This window comes from Tamandua tetradactyla, chromosome 15 (assembly GCF_023851605.1).
Source record: "Tamandua tetradactyla isolate mTamTet1 chromosome 15, mTamTet1.pri, whole genome shotgun sequence".
Classification (NCBI taxonomy): Eukaryota; Metazoa; Chordata; class Mammalia; order Pilosa; family Myrmecophagidae; genus Tamandua; species Tamandua tetradactyla.
In genome coordinates, this window is record NC_135341.1 from 40,586,095 (window position 1) to 40,609,675 (window position 23,581).

At 38.7% G+C, this 23,581-nt stretch overlaps 1 protein-coding gene across 4 annotated transcripts; it reads right to left on the minus strand.

Moving 5' to 3' along the window:
* Nucleotides 1–1,981: 1,981 nt before the first annotated feature.
* On the minus strand, nt 1,982–23,246 carry LOC143657939 (C-C chemokine receptor type 3-like). 4 transcript variants are annotated; one of them, XM_077130381.1, is made up of 3 exons: nt 23,138–23,246; nt 22,567–22,654; nt 1,983–3,443 (listed from the first exon to the last, which is right to left on the minus strand). In XM_077130381.1, exon 3 carries the CDS (start codon nt 3,430–3,432, stop codon nt 2,356–2,358), a length of 1,077 nt encoding a protein of 358 aa, XP_076986496.1. In that variant the 5' UTR covers nt 3,433–3,443; nt 22,567–22,654; nt 23,138–23,246; the 3' UTR covers nt 1,983–2,355. The 4 variants fall into 4 exon arrangements, 3 of the variants coding, with proteins under 3 accessions (XP_076986498.1, XP_076986496.1, XP_076986497.1); XR_013163028.1 differs by lacking the exon at nt 1,983–3,443 and adding an exon at nt 21,529–21,806; XM_077130383.1 differs by lacking the exons at nt 22,567–22,654; nt 23,138–23,246 and adding an exon at nt 7,610–7,758 and having other exon boundaries at nt 1,982–3,443.
* Between the last annotated feature and the right edge of the window lie 335 nt (nt 23,247–23,581).

The following is a 23,581-nucleotide window of genomic DNA, read 5'->3' on the forward strand; positions in this document are numbered from 1 at the left end:
AGGATGGAATGGTAGGTCAAGAGCCCTCGCCAAGCCAATAAGGATTGGAAAGTGAAAGAATGTTTCCTGGTCTTCATGTGAAAGATTTTCTCATTTGAGTTGACTTTAGGCATTGATAATTATTCTTTTTTAAGTTATGTTTTTTAACTTTCACAGCAAAGAAGACAGAGGACAAGCACAAAGCACAATTCAACCTGACAGTGAGCTTTCTGACGGCAGGGCCCATGATGTGCCCAATTTTATCTCCCCAGGATTTAACTGAGTACTGTAGCTGAGAACATAGTAGGTGCTCACCAGATGTTTACTGAGTGAGTGAAGAGGAGTGACTGGATGAATGAATGAACAAGTTAAACCTGAAAATGACTTAGGGAACAGTAGGAAATGCACCTGGTCTTATGTCCAATGGGAGGTGGTACATGGGATTGTCCTCTATTCCACCCCCCTTTTTGCAGAAATAAATTCCACATTCCTTTGTCTGAAATTAATGGCCTGTCTCACCCCACCCTATTGTCCACAAATGTGTGCACCCCACCCCTTGTATTTGCCATTCCCTTGGCTTAGGGTAGCTTCTCCCAAATTCTCCCTTTTTAAATCCTGCGCCTCCTTCATAGACTTCATAGTTCAAAAACTACTTCCTCTGTGAAGCCTTCCTTCCCCAAATTCCAGCTGGAAACTCCCTTCCTGGCTTAACCCTAATATTGTCTGTGCCTATTTGCACTGGAATTGTTTATTTCTATGTTATACCCCCTATTAAACTGAAGAATTCCTGGAGAGTGGGAACTGTTTGTCGTATACTTTTTTGCATTCTTCACTTAACCTAAACCAGTGTCTGTGAGTCTGTATGACCTAACGGAGAGTTGCTAGATGAACAGCCGCTAGCAGGGCTCACTTTACACTATCATATATTATATCTCTACTGAGAGCCACAAGTTAAGCAGAAACTTGGAACTTACTTCCCCCAGAAGCTATAAATAGGGTGAAGAGAAGAGAATGGGGGAATTGGGTCATTTCTACTTTCCGTTGGAAACTTTCATATCGTAAGTTGCATTTTTCTTCTCAGCGCATGGTTCACACAAAGCCTCATTCATCTTTGTATCTCCCATGGCTCCCAGTGCAGGGTCTTAAATACAGGGACTCAAGAAAAGCTCAATTGAATGAAAATGACAGTCTAGAAATTCCCATTGAATCAACTTGTTTAGGGCTGACTGACATCATTTATAGGCTGCTTAGGATGACAATTGTTTTTAACCAAGCCTACATCAAAAGGACCATTTGTATGTTTCTCTGAGAACTGTGAAATCCTTGATTTTAAGGACAGCTTTTGGGTGTCTCAAGGGGTTTTTCAGTTAGCTCAGCATAGTTCTCAAAGTGGGGTCCTGGGACCAGGGGCTTCAGCATCAATTATCACCTGGGAACTTGCCAGCAATGCAAATCCCCAGGCTCCACCCTAACCCTGTTGAAACAGAAACTCGGGGAGCTGGGGTGGGGGTGGGGGGCAGGTAGCAATCAGTGTTTAACAGCCCTCCAGGTGGTTGTGTTGCCAAGTTTGAGCGCTACCCTGCTAAAACTTCAGAGTTCCTGTGAATCCAATACCCCCTTTCTCCACACCTGGGCTACTCCTTTTTACAAAGGAAGTCCCAGGGGAGGCAGGGTGGCCACTGGCCTGCTCTGCAATGTGAGACTGGTATTAAAGAAGGTAGCATCTCTGCATCTCATGACTCTGAGAAGTTTCTAAGAGCAGGACCATCATTCTCTACACTGAAAACACAAAATTGCCCATCATCTTCTATTGAGTCCACTTATGTGAAATTTGATCAATCAGTATGAATAGGAAACCAATTGACTATTAAGAATGCTTAGAACAGGTGTGACATGCCATTGTTCTGCTTGAGGATGCATTTCCACGTATTTTTTAAAAAGCCTTTTCATCAAGCAAGGAGAGAGGTAGGCACACAAAGAAATAAAGTAATGGATTCACTTTATTTTATGAAATACATTTCACTTAAATCAATAACTGCTGAAGTTAAGTTTTAAAGTACTAAAAGTGCTACCTGTGTGTAACTTCATATAGTAATTAATATTCAGATGCATTAAAATGTATGCAACTCTTCAGAGAATCAAGCAAAGCTCTGCTTTCCAGGGTATAGAAAAGTAAACTATTCAGCCTCTGACCTCTGGATGAGATCTCAGGGTACATGTATGCGCCGCCACCAATGTGTATCTATTTTAATGTCTTCAAGAGCTTCAGTGTTGCATTAAGGACTTCAAAGTACTGGCCTAGAGGTCAAAGTGGTTGGCCATGTGTTTGTTTCATCCACTCAGCCCATCTTCTTGAAGCAATTTTCTTCATGTGATCTAAAATACTGCAGAGAGTTCCTGCTCCCCCGTTGATGGGGAGACCGAGCTGGCTCTTTCCAGTTTCTCACTAGGAAGGAATGGCAAGTATTTGCCCAGACAGATGGCCACGTGCTTGTGGAAAAAGTGGCGGAGGTACTTGCGGAACCTCACTCCCACAAAGGCGTAGATGACGGGGTTGACGCAGCAGTGCGTGTAGGCGATCACCTCGGTCACCAGCAAGGCCAGGTCCAGCGCTTTGCTCTGCTCACAGCTGTTCTTAAGGAAGACGATTTGAAAAGCAGAGAGGAGGAGAACCAGGTTGTAGGGCGTCCAGAAAATGAAAAAGACCACCATGATGACAAAAATGAGCCGGATGGCCTTGTATTTTTTTTTGTTGCGGCATTTCAGCAGTGTTTTAATGATTCCTGAGTAGCAGACAACCATAACGAGCAGAGGCAAAGCGAGTCCCAAGATATTCATTCTCAGAGCATGGAAACGCTTCCAGGTATCTTCTTCATCTTCTGGGTAGAAAGGAGTACAGATGAATTGTCCATATTCCTCTTGTGACGTATGGAAGAAAAATTCAGGGAGGGCGGCCAGCCCCGCCAGGGCCCAGGTGACCACACTGGTGAGGATCCCAAAGGCGACAGTCCTGGCACGCAGGGCAAACACCGCATGGACAATGGCCAGGTACCTGTCGATGGTCAGCAGGATGATGAAAAAGATCTCACTGTACAAGCCCATGTAATAAAGTCCAGAGAAAAACTTACACATGAAACGGCCAAAAACCCACTCATTCCATCTGACATAGTGAATCCAGAATGGGAGAGTGACTAAAAAAAGCAAGTCGGAAATTGCCAAGTTGAGCAGGTAGATGTTGGTCATGACTTTGAGCCTCCTGTACATTGTGAGTATCACCACGACCACCACATTGCCCAGCAGCCCCACAATGAACACCAGGGAATACAGTGGGGGCAGGAATTGGGCCCCCAGAGCCTTGATATTGAGTTTTTCACATGGCAGTGCCCAGTCGTAGTCGAAGGGTGTGGTCCCGAGGACTTCGGCTTCACTTTCCGTCCCGTTCAGTGAGATCATTTTGCTTGTTCCTGTGATAGAAGAAAAATAAATTTAAAATGATCCCCACCATTAGGCTTGGTCACTCTTTGTGAAAGGCGCTGGTCAATTTATTTATTTGCTCAACAAAGATGCCACCTGTGATCCACATTCTATACATTTCAGAGGTCCTTTGGCATAGATTTCAAAGGTACGTCAGAGACACTGTGAGCATGGATGAGAAAGCAAAGGTCTGAAGTTTCGAAAGTCAGCATGCTCCATCATGGGAAAAGACACAGAAGTGTTGTGCAAACGTGGTGAAGAATGGGGATCATCGATTCCCAAAAGCATTTTGAAAGAAGAAATACAAAACAGGAAAAAACAGACTGGTTATCTAAGTACATCCCACTGGATATTTATAACAACGATAACATAATGTCTTTTTAAGATATTTACATCTTATATTTTATAATTTATAGATGACTTTCAAGCTCATTATCTTACCTATTTAAAAGCCAAATGCTCTTACAATAATAGTGATTATTATTACAAATAGCTATCTAGCTACAAAATTGCTTACAGCAAATGGAAAAATTAAACTGTAAAGAAATTTAGTAATTTATCCAAAATCCTCCAACAAGTAAATACAGACTTTGGGGCTAGATCTTCAGTCTTCTATGTCCAATTCTCTCATTACTAGGTTCAAATGCAGTGACTTTCTAAAATTTAATTGTTAAAGGCTCAGCTGTTATAACTATTATAATAAGGATATTATAAACAGCCTTAACTTTCAGCTACTTCCATTTTCTGAAAATACCAGGATAAACCATTTGTACCAAAAGCAAATCTGACAAGAGCTTTTCCTTCACAAAAGAGCTGAGTAAGAGGAGTAAGTGAATGGGATTTTTTTATTAGACCTGACATTTTTCTTACACACATGTAAGCAAAGCAATGTCTGCTTTTCTTAAAATTACGGACGTCCCTGGAGAAGGAAAACAGAGTGGGGAGCAGCCCTGTGAAGGATAATGAATCTATGCACTGCCTCCTCAGAGGAGGACCTACTGGCTTTTTTCTTTCTCTGGGGAAGGGTGAATGCAAAGACATGAACAAGTAAGTCAGTGGGCATTGCTCAAGATGAGTCTTAGAAATACAGTAATTGGGGCCAATGGCAAGGAATTGCGTTCACCTATTTAAAAGAATGCTGTGACTCAAAGGTCAGCACCAATCAGAGTTCTGTGTAGACACAAGTGAGTGCAAGAGCCTCTCCTGTGCCCCTCCCCATCTGAACTGCTTGGACATCCTTTACTTCTCTGAGCCTCATATTCTCATTTCCAAAGTAAGGATAATGCACTTGGGTTGGTGTGACGATCAAATAAGAGAGCCTGTGAGAATCCGTATTTTAAATTCTAAAAAGCAGTAAAATTGGTATCAAGCAGGAGTGGAAGAAAGGCGATTGGAAATCATTTCCAAGGAAATTAGGGAAAAGTGGTCCCTGTTTCTAAGTTTCCTAGCTGCTAAATCAAATAGTAGGCAGTGACTTGCCTTAAACAATGGGAATTTATTGGCTCATGGTTTTGTATCATCTTATCAGCATTCGTATTTCTAATGGCATCATCCTCAGCAGTTAAAAAAAAGGACCCATGATTTTATCTTTCATGCATTTACAATGACAGAGCATGTCCTTCTAAACTTGAGTGTCTAAAGCAAAAAAGGAACACAGTTGCTTCCTCTGGAAGGCAAAGGCATGTTGAGTCTACTCCATGTTAATTATTTGCACTTTCCTTTTCTCCCAGAGTGATTAACAACATTCAAACACTTGAAAATTCTCTAAAGTTTTGCTCAACTTTAGGACAGTCTTTTTTTTTTTTAACTAAAAAAATTAACAAACAAAACATTTAGAAATCATTAGGACAGTCTTTTAACTCATATGTCGTAAAATCAAATGATCAACAGCAAATCATAGAACTTGGTGTTTGGGTTTCAGGGCTGCTTATGAACATTTGGCTCCAAAGGTCAAGCCCAAGAAAGTATGAAGTTTTCTAAAGCCAGAAGCCAAGTCTTTAATTACTAGTTATGTGGCATCAAGGAGATGAAAATTGATATGGTTTTCATCTGTCTATCCAGTCCAAATCAAGACAAATATTAGGTCTATGTGGTGGGTTGAGTTCCATTTTATTTTTATTTATTTATTTTTTTAGCAGTTAGGAAATTAGTATGAGATTGTAAAGAGATCTAAATTAGACTTTTAAAACTGCCTTTTTGCATTTTGGAAAAATGGTATGATAGTAATAAGCAAATAAACAACAATAAAGAAAAGCACAAAAATAAAACCACCTGCATCTCAACATGCAGAGTTTGCCACAGTTATATTTCACTATGCAGACATTTGTATACATGTATGTAAACAAATCTTTAAAAAACAAAATCATACTCTTTTAGCTAGTTCACTAAATTACCAACAGTACAACTCCAGCTATCCAATGTAAATCAAGTGTTTTCAGTCTTCCAAACTATTTTGATCTCTGTTACCAGTTTCTCATCTGCTGGGGAGTAGAAAAAATGTTCACAAAATTTAATTCAAAGTCATTTAAAACTTAGCCTGATTCATTCATTTGTACGTGACTTTAGGCTTGATTCATCCTTTTTTTTTAGTTGCTAGCTTATAATTTCAGCTTCTTGTCTTTTCCCATTGGTCCTTTCTAAGATGGCAGCTGGGATACAGGGGAGGGGCCAGCATAGCTTGGCACATAGGACAGAGTGTGAAGGGATTGCTCTTATGTTTTGTTGGTCCTTGATTTGTGTGGCTGGTGTCTGCTGAGGTGGGGCAGCCTGGTTCTGACCCTGGGCCTTTTACTGGCATCCACTGTGATGTTTTGTGGCTAGTGGATGAATGGTCCATTTAGGCTCAGCCTTCTCTGAGCGTGTTGACCTCTCCCAACTGATGGAGCAATCCTTCAGCTCCGGTTGGAATGGAGGGTTCTCTCTGTTAAGGCCCCATCTGCATTGGGTCCATGGCCCAGGCCATGTGTTTCCCCTGGGCTGGCAAGCTGAATGCAGCTCTTGATTCCATGCCCAAACCAAGGAATAATTAAGAATGCACACTAGATCTTTTCTCTGCCTGACCACCAAGTTAACTGCACTGGACATCACAGGTAGACCAGGGCTACCCTGCAGATGGATATTCTCTTAGTGTTCCCCTGAACTTATCAAACAACCCTCCCACTTTCCTCACTCTGGCCAAAGCCTGGATGGGGGAGCTGGGTTCCACAGGCTTGACCATTTCCCTCCATCACCATTATCTCTCTTCTCACAATCTCTGGGGCCAGAAGGAATAGCATTCCCTCTTCTCCATTCTTGTCTTCTCTGGCCAGGGGCTCTTTAAAACACGAATCTCTGTGGTCTAATACACCACCAACCTTCCACTTTTGAAATGCTAATATGTGTATATTCCTGCAGTTGTATTCCTGTAACGGATATTAAACCACAGTTTTTTTTCTCTGCAATTTGTAATGGGCACCTTCCACATTAATAATTCATCAATTTTAATAGATGTTGCATTGCTGAATTGAAATTAAAACCTAGAACTGGAGACTCTTATTTAGAAAACATATTTAATTTTTGAATCTTATTTTAATTAGCAAAAAAAGTTATTAAAGTAATAACATTCAATATTAGTGAGGTTGCAATAAAACTGGACCACTTTTTCACGCAGATGCAATATAACTTAGGTCAGTAAGTTTTTAAGATAACATGCAAGCATATAACAAGAGTCATCAAAAATACACAGAGCTTTGAGTCAACAGTTCTATTCTTAGGACATTACCCTAAGGGGCAAAAAGTCAAACAAACAGAAAAACAATATGCACAAAAATGGTCATTGTGGCATCAAGTTCATAAGAGAAAGAAATGGGGACAACTTAAATGCTTAACACTTGAAGGACATTTTGATTAAGTTGTGATTCATTTACACAATAGATTATTATGTAGGCATTGAAACTAGGTCTGGGTCCAGGTAGACTCACAGACAAATGTTTATGAAAAATGAAAAAGAAAATTTCTGGTTGCCAGTCTGCCACATAGAGAGGCTGGAGGTCACCAATCCCATCCTAAGAAACTAAACAACAGAAACTGCTCTTAAAGCCATCAGAGAAATGAGGTCACAGGGCAAGCTGCTTTTCTAAAGTCTAGAGAGAAGCAGTTACAGAGAATCATAGCTTACCTGGAGGAGAAACTCAGGAATGAAGGCTGACTGCAAGAGGCAGTACTGGAAGGAACGTTCAAACTGTAGCTGGCAAATTGCTCATTGTGAACTAGCTTGAGATTCACAAACTTGGAAGACAACGGGTGGGGCCACACTGTCAAGTTTTATCTCCAAGAGACACAATTAGACTCTCATGGGGAAAACTCTTCCTGGGCCTCCAAGGAGGAGAGAAAAGTAACCATTTTAAAATATGCTCAAACTGTTCTGTCTCTAAAAACATGACTTACCCCAAAGGAAAAACTATTTTACCAGAGCCTAAGTGACTTTGGTTTTACCAGAACCTGATCCACCTGGGAGAAGGGAAATGCCCAGCTTCAGCCCCTCTATTCTTCTTGCCTCATCCGAGGTTGGGGGTGGTGAAGAGAACTGAGAAGCACTTGTGAATGTCGCAGCCTAGGGACACAGGCCTGCTACAAGACTAAGGCCTAATCATAGGATTATGGAACATTTGCTGCCTCCACCCCACATCAATAGGACTCCTGGATAATAACAGTGGATTGTGGATTACAATAGGGAAAACTGTGAGGTTCTGACCTTATGTAAGAATTCTCTAGGGAGATCCAAAGACAACAGGCAGGCAAAAATGAAGATCCCAGAAGAAATTTTGGCCCTTGACACCTACAGCAATAGCAAACAGTGAATACAGCCTAACTGCTACCCAGATAAACATAAAACCTAGCACTAATGGCCTACGTACTTCAGTTCCTATTACCTAATACAGCATGACTGGCTTTCAGCAGCAAATTACAAGACAAACTAAAATGTAAAAAAAACACAGTCCAAAAGCAGGCTTTAGAACTCAACCCAGATATGGGAGAGCAGTTAGAATTATCAGACCAGAAACCTAAAATAACTATGAGTAATGTGCCAAGGACTCTAACGGAAAAAGTGGACAACTTGCAAAAACAGATAATGTAAACAGAAAGATGGAAATTCTAAGAATTTCCATTTCATCAAATGGAATTCATCAAATGGAAATGCTAGGGAAAAAACCCCACTGAAACAGAAATAAAGGATGCCTTTGGTGGGTTCATCAGTAGATGGAACATGACTGAGGTAAGAATCAATGAGATGGAGATTGACCGATAGAAACTTCCAAAACTCACATGCAAAGAAAAATAAGTAATGAAAAAGATGGAACATAATATCCAGTAACCATGGGACAATTACCAAATGTATAACATACACATAATGGAAATAACTGAAGGAGAAGACAGAGAGAAAAGAACAAAAGAAATATTTAAAGTACATATGACTGCGAATTTTCCAGAATTATTGACATACCAAACCACAGATCCAGAAAACGCAGAGAACGCCAAGCAGGATAAATACCAAAAATCTATGCCTCAGCATAACATTGCTATACTGTAGAAAATAAAAAAACAAAAAGAAAATCTTGAAGTAAGCAGAGGGGGAGAAAAGCATATCTATAAAAAACAAGGATAAAAATTACATCAGACTTCTCTCTAGAAATCATGCAAGCAAGTAGAGTGAAATATTTAAACTGTTGAAAGAAAAAAAACTACCAAGATATCATCTGTATCTAACAAAATTATCTTTCAAACAAAAAATTGAGGGAATTTGTCATCAGTAGACCTACCTTGCAAGAAATGTTAAATTCTTTAGAATTCTTTAGAAAAGGAAATGATATATAGGTCAGAAACCCTTATCTACACAAAGAAAGGAAGCACATTTGAGAAGGAATAAATGAAAGTAAAATAAAATATTTTATGTTTTTATTCTTAACTAATTGAACAGAGAATAGTTTGTTCAAAATAACAACAATACATTGAATGATGACCTTATGGATAAATGAAATGAATGACTGCCGTGGTATAAGTGTCTAGAGGGAGGAACTGGGAATACTTTGCTAAAAGGTACCAGAATTACCAGTGAATTGGAATAGTGTTACTTGAAAATGGACTCAGGTTAGCTATACACGTATAATGCAAACTTTAGGGCAACCTCTAAAATAATTTCAAAAAGAAGTATAGGGCAGGCAATGGTGGCTCAGTGGCAGAGTTCTCGCCTGCCATGCCAGAGACCGGGGTTCGTGTCCTGGTGCCTGCCCATGCAGGAAAAAAAAAACTATATTTGATATGTTAAGAGAAGAGAGAAAATATGGTCATATAAAATGTTCAGTTAAATCCAGAGGAGGAAGAAAAACAGTAAAAGACAAAAGAGGATCAAAGAACAAGGACAATGAATAGAAAACATTAACAAATATGGTACATATTAATCTGACTATATTAATAATCATAGTACATGCGAGTGATCTAAATGGAATTAAAAGAGATTATCAAAGTGGATCAAAAAACAAGACCCAATTATATATTGACTACAAGAAACCAACTTTAAATTTAATAACACACATAGATTAAAAGTAAAGGGAGGTGGTTCGGTGTTAGAATGCTCACCTCCCATGTAGGAGACCCAAGTTCAATTCCCAAACCATGCACCACCACCCCCCCAAAAAAGTAAAGGGATTATGGTATATATGAGGTGGGGTTTTTTGTTTGTTTGTTTGTTTTTTCTTTTTCTGGAGAGATGCAAATGTTCTGAAAAATGATCATAGTGATGAATACACAACTATGTGAAGATATTGAGTGCCACAGATTGCACACCACATATGGAATATATATGTGTGAAGATTTCTTAATAAAAATATTTTAAAAATGAATAAAATAAATAAAAGTAATAGGGGATGATAATGGATATGGGAAGATTTGGGTTCTTTTATAAATTTCTTTTCTGGAGTTTGAAAATGTTCTAAAAATTGATCATGGGGATACAGGCACAACTATTTGATGATACTGCAAGACCAGGAATTGTACACTTTGATGGGATTTTTACACTTTGATGGGATGACTATATCTCAATAAAATAGCATTGAAAAAAATGTAAAGGGATGGAAAAAAATAAAGTGAAAAAATTTTTAAGTAAAACGAAACGAAAGTAAAGGTATGAAAAAAGATATTTTATGATAAAACCAATAAAAAGAAAGGTGGAGTAGCTGTGTTAATCTCAGACAAAGCAGATTTCCAAGTAAGAAAGTTATCAGAAATAAATAAGGGACATTACATAACAATAAAAGGATCAATTCCCCCAAGAAGACTTAATCCTTAATGTGCATGCTCCTAATAATAGCATCAAAATACGTGAGGTAAAAACTGAGAGAGCTGCAAGGACAAAGAGACAAATCCACTAATATAGCTGAGAGTTCAACACCCCACCTTCATAACTGACAGGTCCAATAAGCAGAAAACAGTAAATGTAGAGTAGAACTGAACAATCAATCAACCGGACCTAATTGACATTCATAGACTACCTCATCCAATGATAGCAGAACACGTCCTTCTCAAGTTCACGTGGAACACTCCCCAAGACAGACCACATCCTGCACCATAAAACACACCTTAAGCAAATTTACAAGAATACAAATCAGACAAACTATGCTCTCAAAGGAAAATGGAATGAAACTAGAAACCAATAACAGAGACAGCTGGAAAATCTCAAAATATTTATATTTAAATAACACACTTCCAAATAACATGTGGTTTAAAAAGAGGTCTTAAAAGAAATTTTAAAATATTTTGAACTAAATGAAAATGAAAGTACAGGTTATCAAAATTTGTGGGGTGCAGCAAAAGCCGTGCTTAGAGGGAAACTTAGAGCATTGAATGCATATATTAGAACAGAAAGAAGATCTAAAATCAATTAACTAACTTTCCACCTTAGGAAACTCGAAAAAGAAAAGCAAAAGTACACAGGAGAAAATAAATAATAAAAATAATAAAAAATTATAGCAGAAATCATTGAATTTGGAAACAGGGAATCAACAGAGAAATTACATGAAACTAAAACCCAGTTTGAAAAGATCAATAAAACTGACACATCTCTAGCCAGACTAAACCAGAAAAAAAAGAAAAGAACACACACATTACTAAGATCAGAAATGATGATGAAAGAAAGACTATCACTATTGATCCCAGGGTTATTAAAAAGATAATAAAGAAATATTAGGAGCAACATTTTGCCCACATACTTGATAACTTAGATGAAATGGATAAATTTCTTGACAGACACAATCCACCAAAACTCACAAAAGGAAAAATAATCATCTGAATAGATCTATAGAAATGAAAGAAATTGAATAAAAAATCAAAAACAAACAGGTCAATACAACAGAATAGAGTCCAGAAACAGACCCACACAAATGTAATCAACTGATCTTTGACAAGGGAACAAAAGGTATTCAATGAAGAAAAAGGATAGTCTTTTCAAGAATTGTGCTGAAACAACTGGGCAGTCACACGCAAAAAACAAATAAATAAAATATCTAGACAGAGACTTTATACCTTTCACAGAAGTTAACTTAAAATGGATGGGCCACGGTGGCTCAATGGCAGGGTTCTCGCCTGCCAGGCTGGAGACCTGGATATGTTTCCTGGGGCCTGCCCATAAAAAATAAAAAAAATAAAAACAAAAAAAAAGTTAACTTAAAATGGACCATAGGTCTAAATATAAAATACAAAACCATACACTATCTAGAGATTACTATAGGAAAAAATATAGATAACCTTGGGTTAGGAGGTAGCTTTTAAAATACAGCACCAAAAGCAGAGGCCATGAAAGAAAAAAAGCAAGAAGCTGGACTTCATTAAAACTAAAATCTTCCGCTCTATAAAAGACAATGTTTAAAGAATGAAAAGCAACCCATAGACTGGGAAAAAATATTTGCAAAACATTTACCTAGTAAAAGATTTGTATACAAAAATATAAAAAGAACTCTTAAAACTCAAAAATAAAAAACCAACCAACCCAATTACAAAATGGGGCGGGGGGGAGGAAATCTGAACAGACACCTCATCAGAAAAGATATTCAGATGGAAAATAAGCACATAAAAAGATGCTTAATATCATATGTCGTTAAGGAAATGCAAATTAAAAGAATAATGAGATAGTGCCACACATCTATTAGAATGATTAAAGTATCAAACAAGAAATGCTGGCAAAGATTTGGAGCATCAGAGCTCTCATCCATTACTGGTGGGAGTGCAAATAGTACAACCACTTTGGAAGGCAGTCTGAAAATGTCTTACAAAGCTAAAAATAGACTTACCATACCAACCAGCAATTGCACTCCTAGGTATTTCCCCAAATGAGTTGAAAACTTATATCCATATGAAAACCTGAGCCCAACAGTTTATAGCAATTTTATTCATTAATGGCCAGAATTGGAAGCAACTAAGATGTGCTTCAATAGGTGAGTGAATAAACAAACCGTGGTCCGTCCATACAATGAAATATTCTTCAGTGGTAAGAAGAAATGAACCATCGATCTGTGAAAAGACAAGGAGGAACCTTACATGCACATTGCTAAGTGAAGGAAGCCAGTCTGAAAAAGCCACATATTGTATGATTCCAACCGTACAACATTTTGCAAAAAAACCCAAAACTATAGAAAAGTAAAAGGATCAATGGTTGCCAAGGGTTCAGGGGATATGGTGAGGGATGACTAGGTGAAGGACAAAACATTAAAAACATTGCTTTTTTTAATTGGAGAAGTAGTAGGTTTACAGAAAAGTCATGTAGAAAGTACAGAATTCCCATGTACCCCCACTCCTCCACAAACAATTTTCGCTATTATTAAAATTTTGAGATTAGTGTGATACTGTTGATATAATTGATGAAACAATATTATTTTAGTTATTTTGTTAACTGTAGTGCATGGTTTACATTAGGGTTCACCCTTTGTGTTAGTTCTGTGGTTTTCTTTTTTTAATTTTTATTTTTATTCAGGTAATAAATATACAACCTAAAATGTTCTGTTTAGCAACTGTCAAGTATACAGTTCAGAGGTTTTAAATACATTCACAATGTTGAAACATAGGGCATTTTAGGGGTAGAGAAACAGTCTTTATGATACCATAATGATGCATGCATAACATTATACATTTGTCAAAACCTGTGGAACTATAGAACACAGAAGAGTTGAACCCTATTGTAAACTATGGGCTTTAGTTAATAATAATATATCAGTATTGGTTCCTTAAGCATAACAAATGTACCACACCGATGCAAGAAGTTACAATCAGAGGGACTGGGGAAAGGAGGTAATATACAGAAACCCTCTATACTTTATGAATAATTTTTCTGTAAATCTAAATCTGCTCTAAAAGATTAAATCAATTTAAAAAATGAAAGAGAATGCAAAGTGTGCAAAGATTGCGACAACATGAAACTATATAGTCATATAAAAAGCAATGAGCAAAAAATGAAAATAGTTTTGGGAAGGATTATGATTTTGATCATGATTTTTAAAGTAAAATTTTTTATTTTGCTACATTCCCTTATCTATTAAACTGCAATTGAAAGCAAGTGCTTTCAAGCAGGGATGGCTGGATGACTTGGCAAACATTTTCTAAAAAGCAATTGGATTGAGAATTTAGGCAAATGGCAAGATGAAGAGTTTGCTCATCAGAATTTGAAACCACAAGCTGAAACGTGATCTGAGAAGCTGAAGTGAAAGCCACAGTAGGTAAAGCATTTGAATTTTGTTTCAAAGTTTAGCAAGGTTAGTTGCTTGGTTTTCCTCTTCAATCTTGGGTGGGGCTGACAGCCACCCAGATGGGAGTTTGACAAATATTCATTAACACTTATAATAAGCCAGGCACTGATCCAGGGGCACAGGACACATCAATGAGCAGAACAGACAGAACTCCCTGACTTCATGGAGCCTTTTTTTCTAGTCTATTTTTTTCTAGATAATAACTACAGTGACTCAGAGGGTCATGAGTGCTGTGGAGAAAGATAAAGTAGGAGATGGGGAAAGGGAGGAAGGTGAGTTTGGAGAGGTGCAATTTTAAATTGGGGCATCAAGAAGGACCTCGCAGGGTGGGCCACGGTGGCTCAGCAGGCAAGAATGCTCGCCTGCCATGCCAGAGGACCCGGGTTTGATTCCCGGTGCCTGCCCATGTTTAAAAAAAAAAAAGAAGGACCTCGCTGAGGTGACACTAGAGAGAAGATGTGAGGGAGATGAGAGAATGAGCTGAAGAGGTATCTGGGGGATGGGAGTTCTAGGTAGAGGAATACAAGTGCAAATATTCCAAGACGGAAGGGTGCTTGCTATGTCCTGGGAGGAGCAAGAAGGCCAGTGTCCGGAGAAGAGAAGGGGTGAGTGTCAGAAAGGTAAGGGATGAGCAGACACATGTACACCAATGTTCAAAGCAGCATTATTTACAACTGCCAAAAGATAGAAGCAAGCCAATTTGTCCATCAACCGATGAATGGATACACAAAATGTGGCATGTACATACAACGAGAATATCATCCAGCTGTAAAAAGGAATGACATCCAGATATTTGCAACAACATGGTTGAATCTGAAAACATCATGTTGAATGAAATAAGCCAGACACGAAAGTGCAAATTATGATCTCACTGCTGTGCAATAATTGAATAAGCAAATTCACAGTGTCAGAATCTAGAGTATGAGTTAGCAGGGACCAGAGGAGGGGTACAGAATGGGGAGTTAATGCTTAAATTGTGCAGAGTTTCTATTTGGGCGATGGGAAAGATTTGGTGCTAGATGGTGGTGCTGGTAGCACAACATTGTGAGTGTAATGTAAAGCACTGACTTAATGTATTTGAATGTGGTTAAAAGGAGAAATTCTAGATTGTGTGTGTATTATTAGAATAAAAATTAAAACAAAACAAAACATAGGACTGTACAACATGAAAAGTGAACCCTGATGTAAATTGTGGACTATAGTAATAACACTATTATAGTAATATTCTGCCATCAGTTGTAACAAATGTACCACACTAACACAAGTTGTTAATAATGGGGAGGGGGTGTATATGGGAAGTCTGTATTTTCTGCATGATTTCTCTGTAAACTTACACGTCTCTAATAAAAATAAAAAAAGAGAGAGAGAGAGAGAAAGGTACAGGGTGGGAGTGAGCAGGAAGTTCAGGCAAAGGAGGCCATGTAGCCATGGAAGAATTTTGCTTTTTCTCTATGTGAGGTTGTGAGCTTTAGAGAGTTTTGATTAAAGGTGTGACATGATCTGACATGTTTTGAAAGGTTCACTAGTTGTGTTGAAAATAGACTGAGGAAGCAAAGTTGGAATCTAGGAGACCAGTCAGGAAGCTGTTAGAATAACCCAGGTATGAGATAGTGCTGGATTGGATGTTGGCGATAGCAGTAAAGAGATTGAGAAGTGGATGGATTCCTTATAGATGGAATCGGTAGCACCAAGGGGATTTGGTGACAGATAGGAGGTGGGTAAATGAGAAATCGGGGATTCAAGGGTGGTTCCAAGTGTTTGGGCCCAGGCCACTGGGAGAACAGAGTTTCCATCAGTTGAGATGAAGAAGGCTACTGGAAGATCAGCTGTTGGGGACAGTTCTCTGCAGGCTGGAGAGGTTGGCTGTCAGCCGAGGGCATGAGCATCGAACACCATGCTTGGCTAATGTGGTAAACTGCTGAAGCAAATGCTCTCAAGGACACTGACTCAAGAGCCCGAAGAGACCTAAATAGAGAGCATTCTGATAAGTAATAAGCAGTTCCTGGGGCAGGAACTTTGTAGCTTTGCAGGCATGACAGATATTCAAAAATAATCTTGCTTTGATTATACTCCCAAAGCAGTTCCCATGTGTTGTAGTTTGCTAGCTGCCAGAATGCAACACACCAAAGACGGATTGGCTTTTAGTAGAAGGGGATTTATTTCATTAGTTCTTCAGAGGAAAGGCAGCTAACTTTCAACTGAAGTTCTTTCTTATGTGGGAAGGCACAGGGTAATCTCTGCTGGCCTTCTCTCCAGACCTCTGGGTTCCAACAATTTAACCCAGGGTGATTCCTTTCTGCATCTCCAAAGGCCTGGGCTGAGCTGCGAGTGCTGAGATGAGGTATGCCAAGCTGCTTGGGCTATTGTACACTGCCCTCTCTCATTTAAACACCAGCCAATTAAATCAAACATCATTCATTGCAGCAGGCACGCTCCTAGCCGCCTGCAGATGTAATCAGCCACAGATGAGGTTTACACGCTATTGGCTCATGTCCACAGCAATAGATCTAGGCATCTTCACCTGGCCAAGCTGACAACTGAATCTAACTATCACACCATGTAAGAACACAATAAGCATGTGGACGTCAGTTTATTTGGGGTTCTTGCTCCTGATAAGCTTGAGTCCCCTGACCCCACTTAACTAACTTCTTGTGTCATTTCTTAATCCTGTACAGCACCCCTTCTTCTCCCCTGTTCTCCAGGGAAATCCAGGCAATCAGCCTGGTTTGGGACGTGTCAAGTTTCAGATGCTTATAAGCCATCAAGTGAAAATATCCAGTAGGCAGTTAGACATATGACTTCAGGGGAGAACTCCTAGCTGAATATCTAAATTTGATATTTGGCATTATATGAATGGTGTTTAAAGCCATGACACTGGGCAAGATCACTGGGGAAGTGAATATAGATAGTAAAGGTCAGAATTCACAAGCACCACAATCAGAGGCCAGGGTAATAAAGAACCAGCAAGAGAGACTGAGAAGGACTAGACGGAGAGGTAGGAAATAAACCAGGAGAGCTGCTGTCACAGGAGCTAAAGAAGGATTAAATGAATTAACACATGGGTGAGCAACTAGAACCCAGAGTCAGGCAAATGTATGTTAATTCTTCTCCCCCCTACCTCAACCCTTCAACCTTTCTTACTTTTCAAGTTTTCAGGCCTTTCTAAAATGTCTTAGATCTTGTCCAAGATAGTATATGGCTTTTAGGGAAGATGCATCTCCTCAGCCTAAATAGAAATCCTTATCTTTTCACAAATAACTAGTGTATAACCCATTACATAATGCTATAGTTAATCTATGATTGGCATCCTATAATTTGTTTTAACAAAGATGTTCTAACCTTCATAAACATCCTTCGTTACAGAAAATAAGGAATTTGAATTTCTAAAAATGGTTTTGAATCTCATCCGTCTTGAATAATCTGATGGGAGCCCAGGATTATTTTAATCCATTTACTTATTGATATGTATAACGAAGAGATACTGGGGGGTTAAGATTATTTTTCACAAAGATGATAGAGATAGAATATGTACATATATATGTGTGTGTGTGTTGGGGAGAGTTCTACTACAGACTTCATTTGACCAAAAAGGAAGAGCAGGCTATTATAATGGAAATGATGGGGTTCTTAAAAGGATACAAAGTGGGTACAAGGGTAATTCAGTGGCCTGTTATGAGGGAGACCCAGGTTTGTTTCTGAGTCCATGCACTTCCTGCCTCCCCCTCCAAAAAAAAACAAGCAAAAAAAAAAAAGTATACAAAGATGCCATTGTAGAAGGAAATGAAAGCTGGGCATAGTGTTGGCTATAGCCCAAACCTGAAGGAAGAAAACTTTTTAAAAATACTTTTCTATATTTTTTTAACACAGTTTCCTTTTCTTCACCTACCCCCATTACTTTCCATGTCTGCTACCAGCTCCGCAAGTTTCCCTGGAAAACTCCTGGTTATCCTTTTTTTTCTTTTTTGGAGGAATAGAAGCATCTCTTTTTCTTGCGTTTTAAATTACCACAGTAATAAATGAATATATGCTACTTTTAAGGAATTAAAAAAATACAAAAATGCATTGACTAAAATGCAAAGTCTTCTTTACTCTCTCCTCTCCCACTTCCCTCCCTTCCCCAGAGAGGAGTTTATTGTTTGTTCCTCCAGATATTTGTTTATACCTTTATATATACAGATGTGTATGATTGTCTTTGTACAAAATCCAAGCATGAAATACCTCTTTTTCTGACTCATTTAACTTTACAATGCATCTTGTACATCTTTCTATATCAATACTTGTAGAGCTCCTTATTTTTAATAGCTGGGTGGCATTCCATTGTGTGGAGGGACCATGCTTTAAGCAATTTCCTATTAATAGACATTTGGGTTAGCCGCATGGCCATTCAACACTCGTGAAAAAAATAATCCTGGGGTGCGAGGGTAATTCAGTGGTATAATTCTCACTTGCCATGCGGAAGCCCCGGGTTAGATTCCTGGTCCATGTACTTCCCAAACAAACAAAGAAAATTTCAACAAATGGTGCTACAATAATGGGATACTCACATGGAAAAACAATGAAATATGACCCTGCCATTCAGCATACAAAGAAAAAAAATCCTGTAATCCTAATTGACCATAAGAGTCATATGTGATGGGTTTACACACACACACACACACACACACACACACACACACACACACACACACACACAAACCTTCCTGTATATGAATTTAGATTGCTCAATGAAAGTATACCCAGATTATGGGAAGTAATCATTTCACACTCTCTATAGTGGTCAGACTATATACAATGCACTTTGTTAGGTACCAGGCAGAATGTTTAATATGAACATTGACCAACTGAAATGCAGACAAGAAACCCTACCCCAAAAAGATGAGTTGAAGGAGCCAAGGATATCCATCCTGGACTAGGGACACTTTTGGGAGAAAAGAAGGCAAGATATTGTCTGTGTAGATGAGAATCAGAATTCAGTGTGATTTCTGACTGCACTACCAGAATCAGCAGGAGACAGTCCAAAGAAGCAAATTTCATCACAACACGAGAAAGAACTTGACTACAATTATCCAACAATGAAATGGGCTATGTTGTGAGGCGCTGAGCAAGCTGTCACCAGAGGAATTTAAGCAGGGACTGGATAACTACCTGCCAGGGGCACCGTGGGGCGGGATTCCCACAATGAGAAGCACCTTGGACTAGAGCAGTGGTTCGCAAACATGGCTGCACATTAGAATCACCAGTGGAGATTTTGAAAACCCAAACGCCCAGGCTGCACCCTGAGCAATTAAATCAGAATCTCCAGAAATGTAGCCCAGATTTCAGCAGTTTTTAAAGCTCCCCAGGTGATTCTCAAGTGCAGCCAAGTTTGACAACGCTGGACTAAAATGACAGAAAGTCCCTCCTAAATTTTATGAATCTGTTTTCTTGTCCTGAGTCACATAACCCTCTAACATTTTTACGCTTAGGTGGGAGGGAAGGGGGAAATTTAGGGGAAGAATGTTTTTAGTTGTAAGCTCTTTCAAAGTCCATACCACGACATAACAATCACAAGGGACAGTTTAATCTTAGGCTATACTAATAGGTCACCCAGAACCAAAGGAAACCTACCCACCTGTTCTCCAACCACCTCCCCACTTAGCTATTCTTTCACTCATTCATCCAATTAGCTATCCATCTAGCTACTCAACGTGCTTCCTAGCTATACAATTAATCCTGTCTTCCCCTCCCCTTCCCTCTGCTCTCCTCTCCTCCTGTCCTCTCTCCACTTCACTTCAGTCCACAGAGGACCTGGAGCAGCCAGAGAAAATAATTATCCATGCAACACTGTCCAGCAGAACATTACTGCCATGATGGAGATGCTCTGTGTCTCTACTCCAAGACAAGTGCCACTAGCCCCAAGGGGCCACTAAGTACTTGAAATGGGGCTGGTGCAACAGAGAAACTGAATTTTCCATTTTATTTATTTTTAACTAATTTATATAGCCACATGTAGCTAGCAGCTATAGATTGGACATCACACGACTAGTGCCCAGCACAGCTGACAGATCATAGCTGCTTCATTAATGAGTCTTAAATGGATGGAAGGATGGAGCAGAATCATTTTCTCTCTGCTTTGCGCTGTTCAGACTGCACATCTGAAATACTATGTTTTGTTCCTTTCACTGCATTCTAAGAAGGTTTATATCAACTTGGAGTGTGGGGCAGGACAGGATGATAAAGGTTCAGAAACATCAGCCACGGTTGGCAGAACTTGGAATGCTTTGTATAAAAAATAAAAAATAGAACTAAAATCGATTCATTTTAGTTCTATTTTGCCACTTCTCGTATGCCTTTGACTTGCACAAAAGTTTTTTTCCTATATTTTATTAAAGAATTGGATTGGACGATCTTGTAAGTTTCTTCCTGGTAGAAAAGTCTATGATGTGATAGCTTTTCCTATAGAAGAGGAAGTAGACACTCCAGAGAGTAGAATTTGATGATGTTGGAGGACACTAGATTCGGCCACACATGGAGAAGAAGTTTCTGAGACCTACACGTTGGTGCAGGAGCAGAATAGGACTGCCTCATGGGCCAGCAATCTCCTTCCCTGGCTACATGAGAAGGGCCTCTCAAAGTTGAAAGATGAATGAATGCAATGTTTTTCCCAGCTGCAGACATTTACCAGTACTTATTTTCTAGGGTGGCATGTGGACTGCCACACCTACCATTCATTACAATTAATTACTGCTACGAAGGTCACAATCCATTCTCGAAGCGTGGTCTGTTCATTCTAAGTGCCCTGGTTTCATCCACCTGCCATGTGGTTGTGGCTATTTTTACCAACTTCCTTGCTGGAAGATTAGACTTGCTCTTTGTATTTCCTTAGCAGGCATTACAAATGTAGCTGGTTTTTAGTTTTCTGAACACAGGCTGATATATTTTTTTTTCCTTTTTTTTTATTAATTAAAAGAAAATTAACTAACACAACATTTAGAAATCATTCCATTCTACATATACAATCAGTAATTCTTATTATCTTCACATAGATGCATATTCATCATTTCTTAGTACATTTGCATCGATTTAGAAAAAGAAATAGAAAGACAACAGAAAAAGAAATAAAACGATAATAGAGAGAAAAAAATTTTTTAAAAAATTAAAAAAAATAAAAAAAAAACCATACCTCAGATGCAGCTTCATTCAGTGTTTTAACATAATTACATTACAATTAGGTAGTATTGTGCTGTCCATTTTTGAGTTTTTGTATCCAGTCCTGTTGCACAGTCTGTTTCCCTTCAGCTCCAATTACCCATTATCTTACCCTATTTCTATCTCCTGATGGTCTCTGTTACCAATGACATATTCCAAGTTTATTCTCTAATGTCGGTTCACAGCTGATATAATATTTGATGAAAGATGATTCTTTATGAAAGCAATGATCATGGAGAATAATTTTCCAAAAGAAAGGTATGTCTATGCAGTTAAAATAACCTGGTTGGGGTGTGGTCCGCATAACCAGAGGGTTCAGCTTGCTGGGCACTGATACTTTCACCTCACCTGTGTCCCTGAGAGAGCACCACAGCTGCTTTTCTTGATCCATATATGCTATAATTGAAATCACATTTGTACATCATTTTGCATTCTGATATTTTGTTTTGTATCCTGCACCTCATTTCATGTGGATAGAATTATTCAGAAACATAATATCTAATGACTATCATATGACATTCCATTTATTTAATCATTGTCTCATTATCATCAGATTAATTTTTTTCCCAGTTCCCACTGGTATAAATAACGCTGCAATGAACATCTTTGCCTAAATTTTTATTATTTTATTATTTCAAGTAGATTTCTCAAAACACAAATGTCTACCTCTAATCATTTTTCTAAGGCTTTTGATGGATTTTGCAAAATTGTCTCCAGAAAAATGTTACACATTTGGCACTTGTAGTTGATGGTATCTGTCTCAACAAGCATCCATCAACATGGAATAAAACTAAAAGAAAACAGTACTTTGCCACCTGGATGGGCAAAATGATGTCATTGCTGTTATCGTTGACATTAATTTAATCAGAATGGAGGGATTTTTTTTTTTTACTGAAGTTATTAGTCATTCAAATGTCCTTTTCTGTAAATTGTCGGTTAGTGTTCTTTACCCATTTTATTTTGCAAAGTATAACTGCTTTTTTCTTATTGAGTCATATAAAGGGCTCATATTTCATCTCCCAGGAGAAATAACTCAGGCTGCGTCATTCAATGCAATTATCATCATCTTCTGAAAAGAGCTCCAGAGCCCTCAAACACCTATCATACCCGTGTACAAAAGCCCCATACTACTGCTGCCCTCTCTTGAAGCACTTACCAAAAACAACAGCTCACTTCCACTGGCAACCAGTTCAGGGTTTCCCTGAAGATTAGGGAAAGCTTGCAGTCCTCATCCTTTAATGTAGCTCCAACAAAAAAAACAACCAGTCAACTTCCTTGATCTGGACAAAATGATCAACTGGTACATCTAGCAGTCTGACTCAGAGTGGATTTTCAATGAAAACTTGAAATGTACATCTATCCATCAATGTTGAGATAGAGAGAGATAATGATGACAGACAGGTTTAGTACAGATATAGATTATATAAACAGAGATAAATATAAATATCAATCATGATATGGATGAAAGAAAACAAGAAGAGAATGAAGGGGCATATTTGACAATATACTCTCCCACTTTGGCCCCATAATGCCAACAAAATTGCTGTGATCCTCCCCCTTGATCTGAGAGCTCTAGGAAGTATTGCTTCCACCTGCCTACACCCCTTGCACCACCTCCCTTTTCCTGAAATCCTGACGCGACCTGGAAATCACTTCTCAAATAAACAACTTCTGTTGCATTTCAATAAGTTCTCACCCAGATGAGCACAAAAGAACACAAATGGTACCTGCTAATTTAGTAAAGTCCTTTATGCATCCAGTGACAGCTTAGGTCTTGTCACTATGGAACCAAGATATCATATGATTTGCAAACATCAGAAAGGTAGGAAATAATACAGCTTCCTGTTTTAAACAGGGTTAGCTTCTCGGATTTTGCAAGGTTTCAGAAAGTTATCAAGTTTGATGCAGTTCTTCTTTTCTAATATCAAGGTTACACTAAATAGTCAGTTGAGTAATCTGACGAACACTGCTGCTGTTCAGCGCTTAGGTTTTATGCAGCGCCTTAGCATTGTTCATTTGTTAGAGGGATAATTCTTGAATAAGCCTACCTTCGACCCACAGGGAAGCTGGATGAATAATTAAATCAGAATTCCCCTACGAGAGAGAGATGACAACTAGGGGATTAACCTAGTTGTTCTGCACAGTTCAATGGGACACTAATGAGGCAAGTT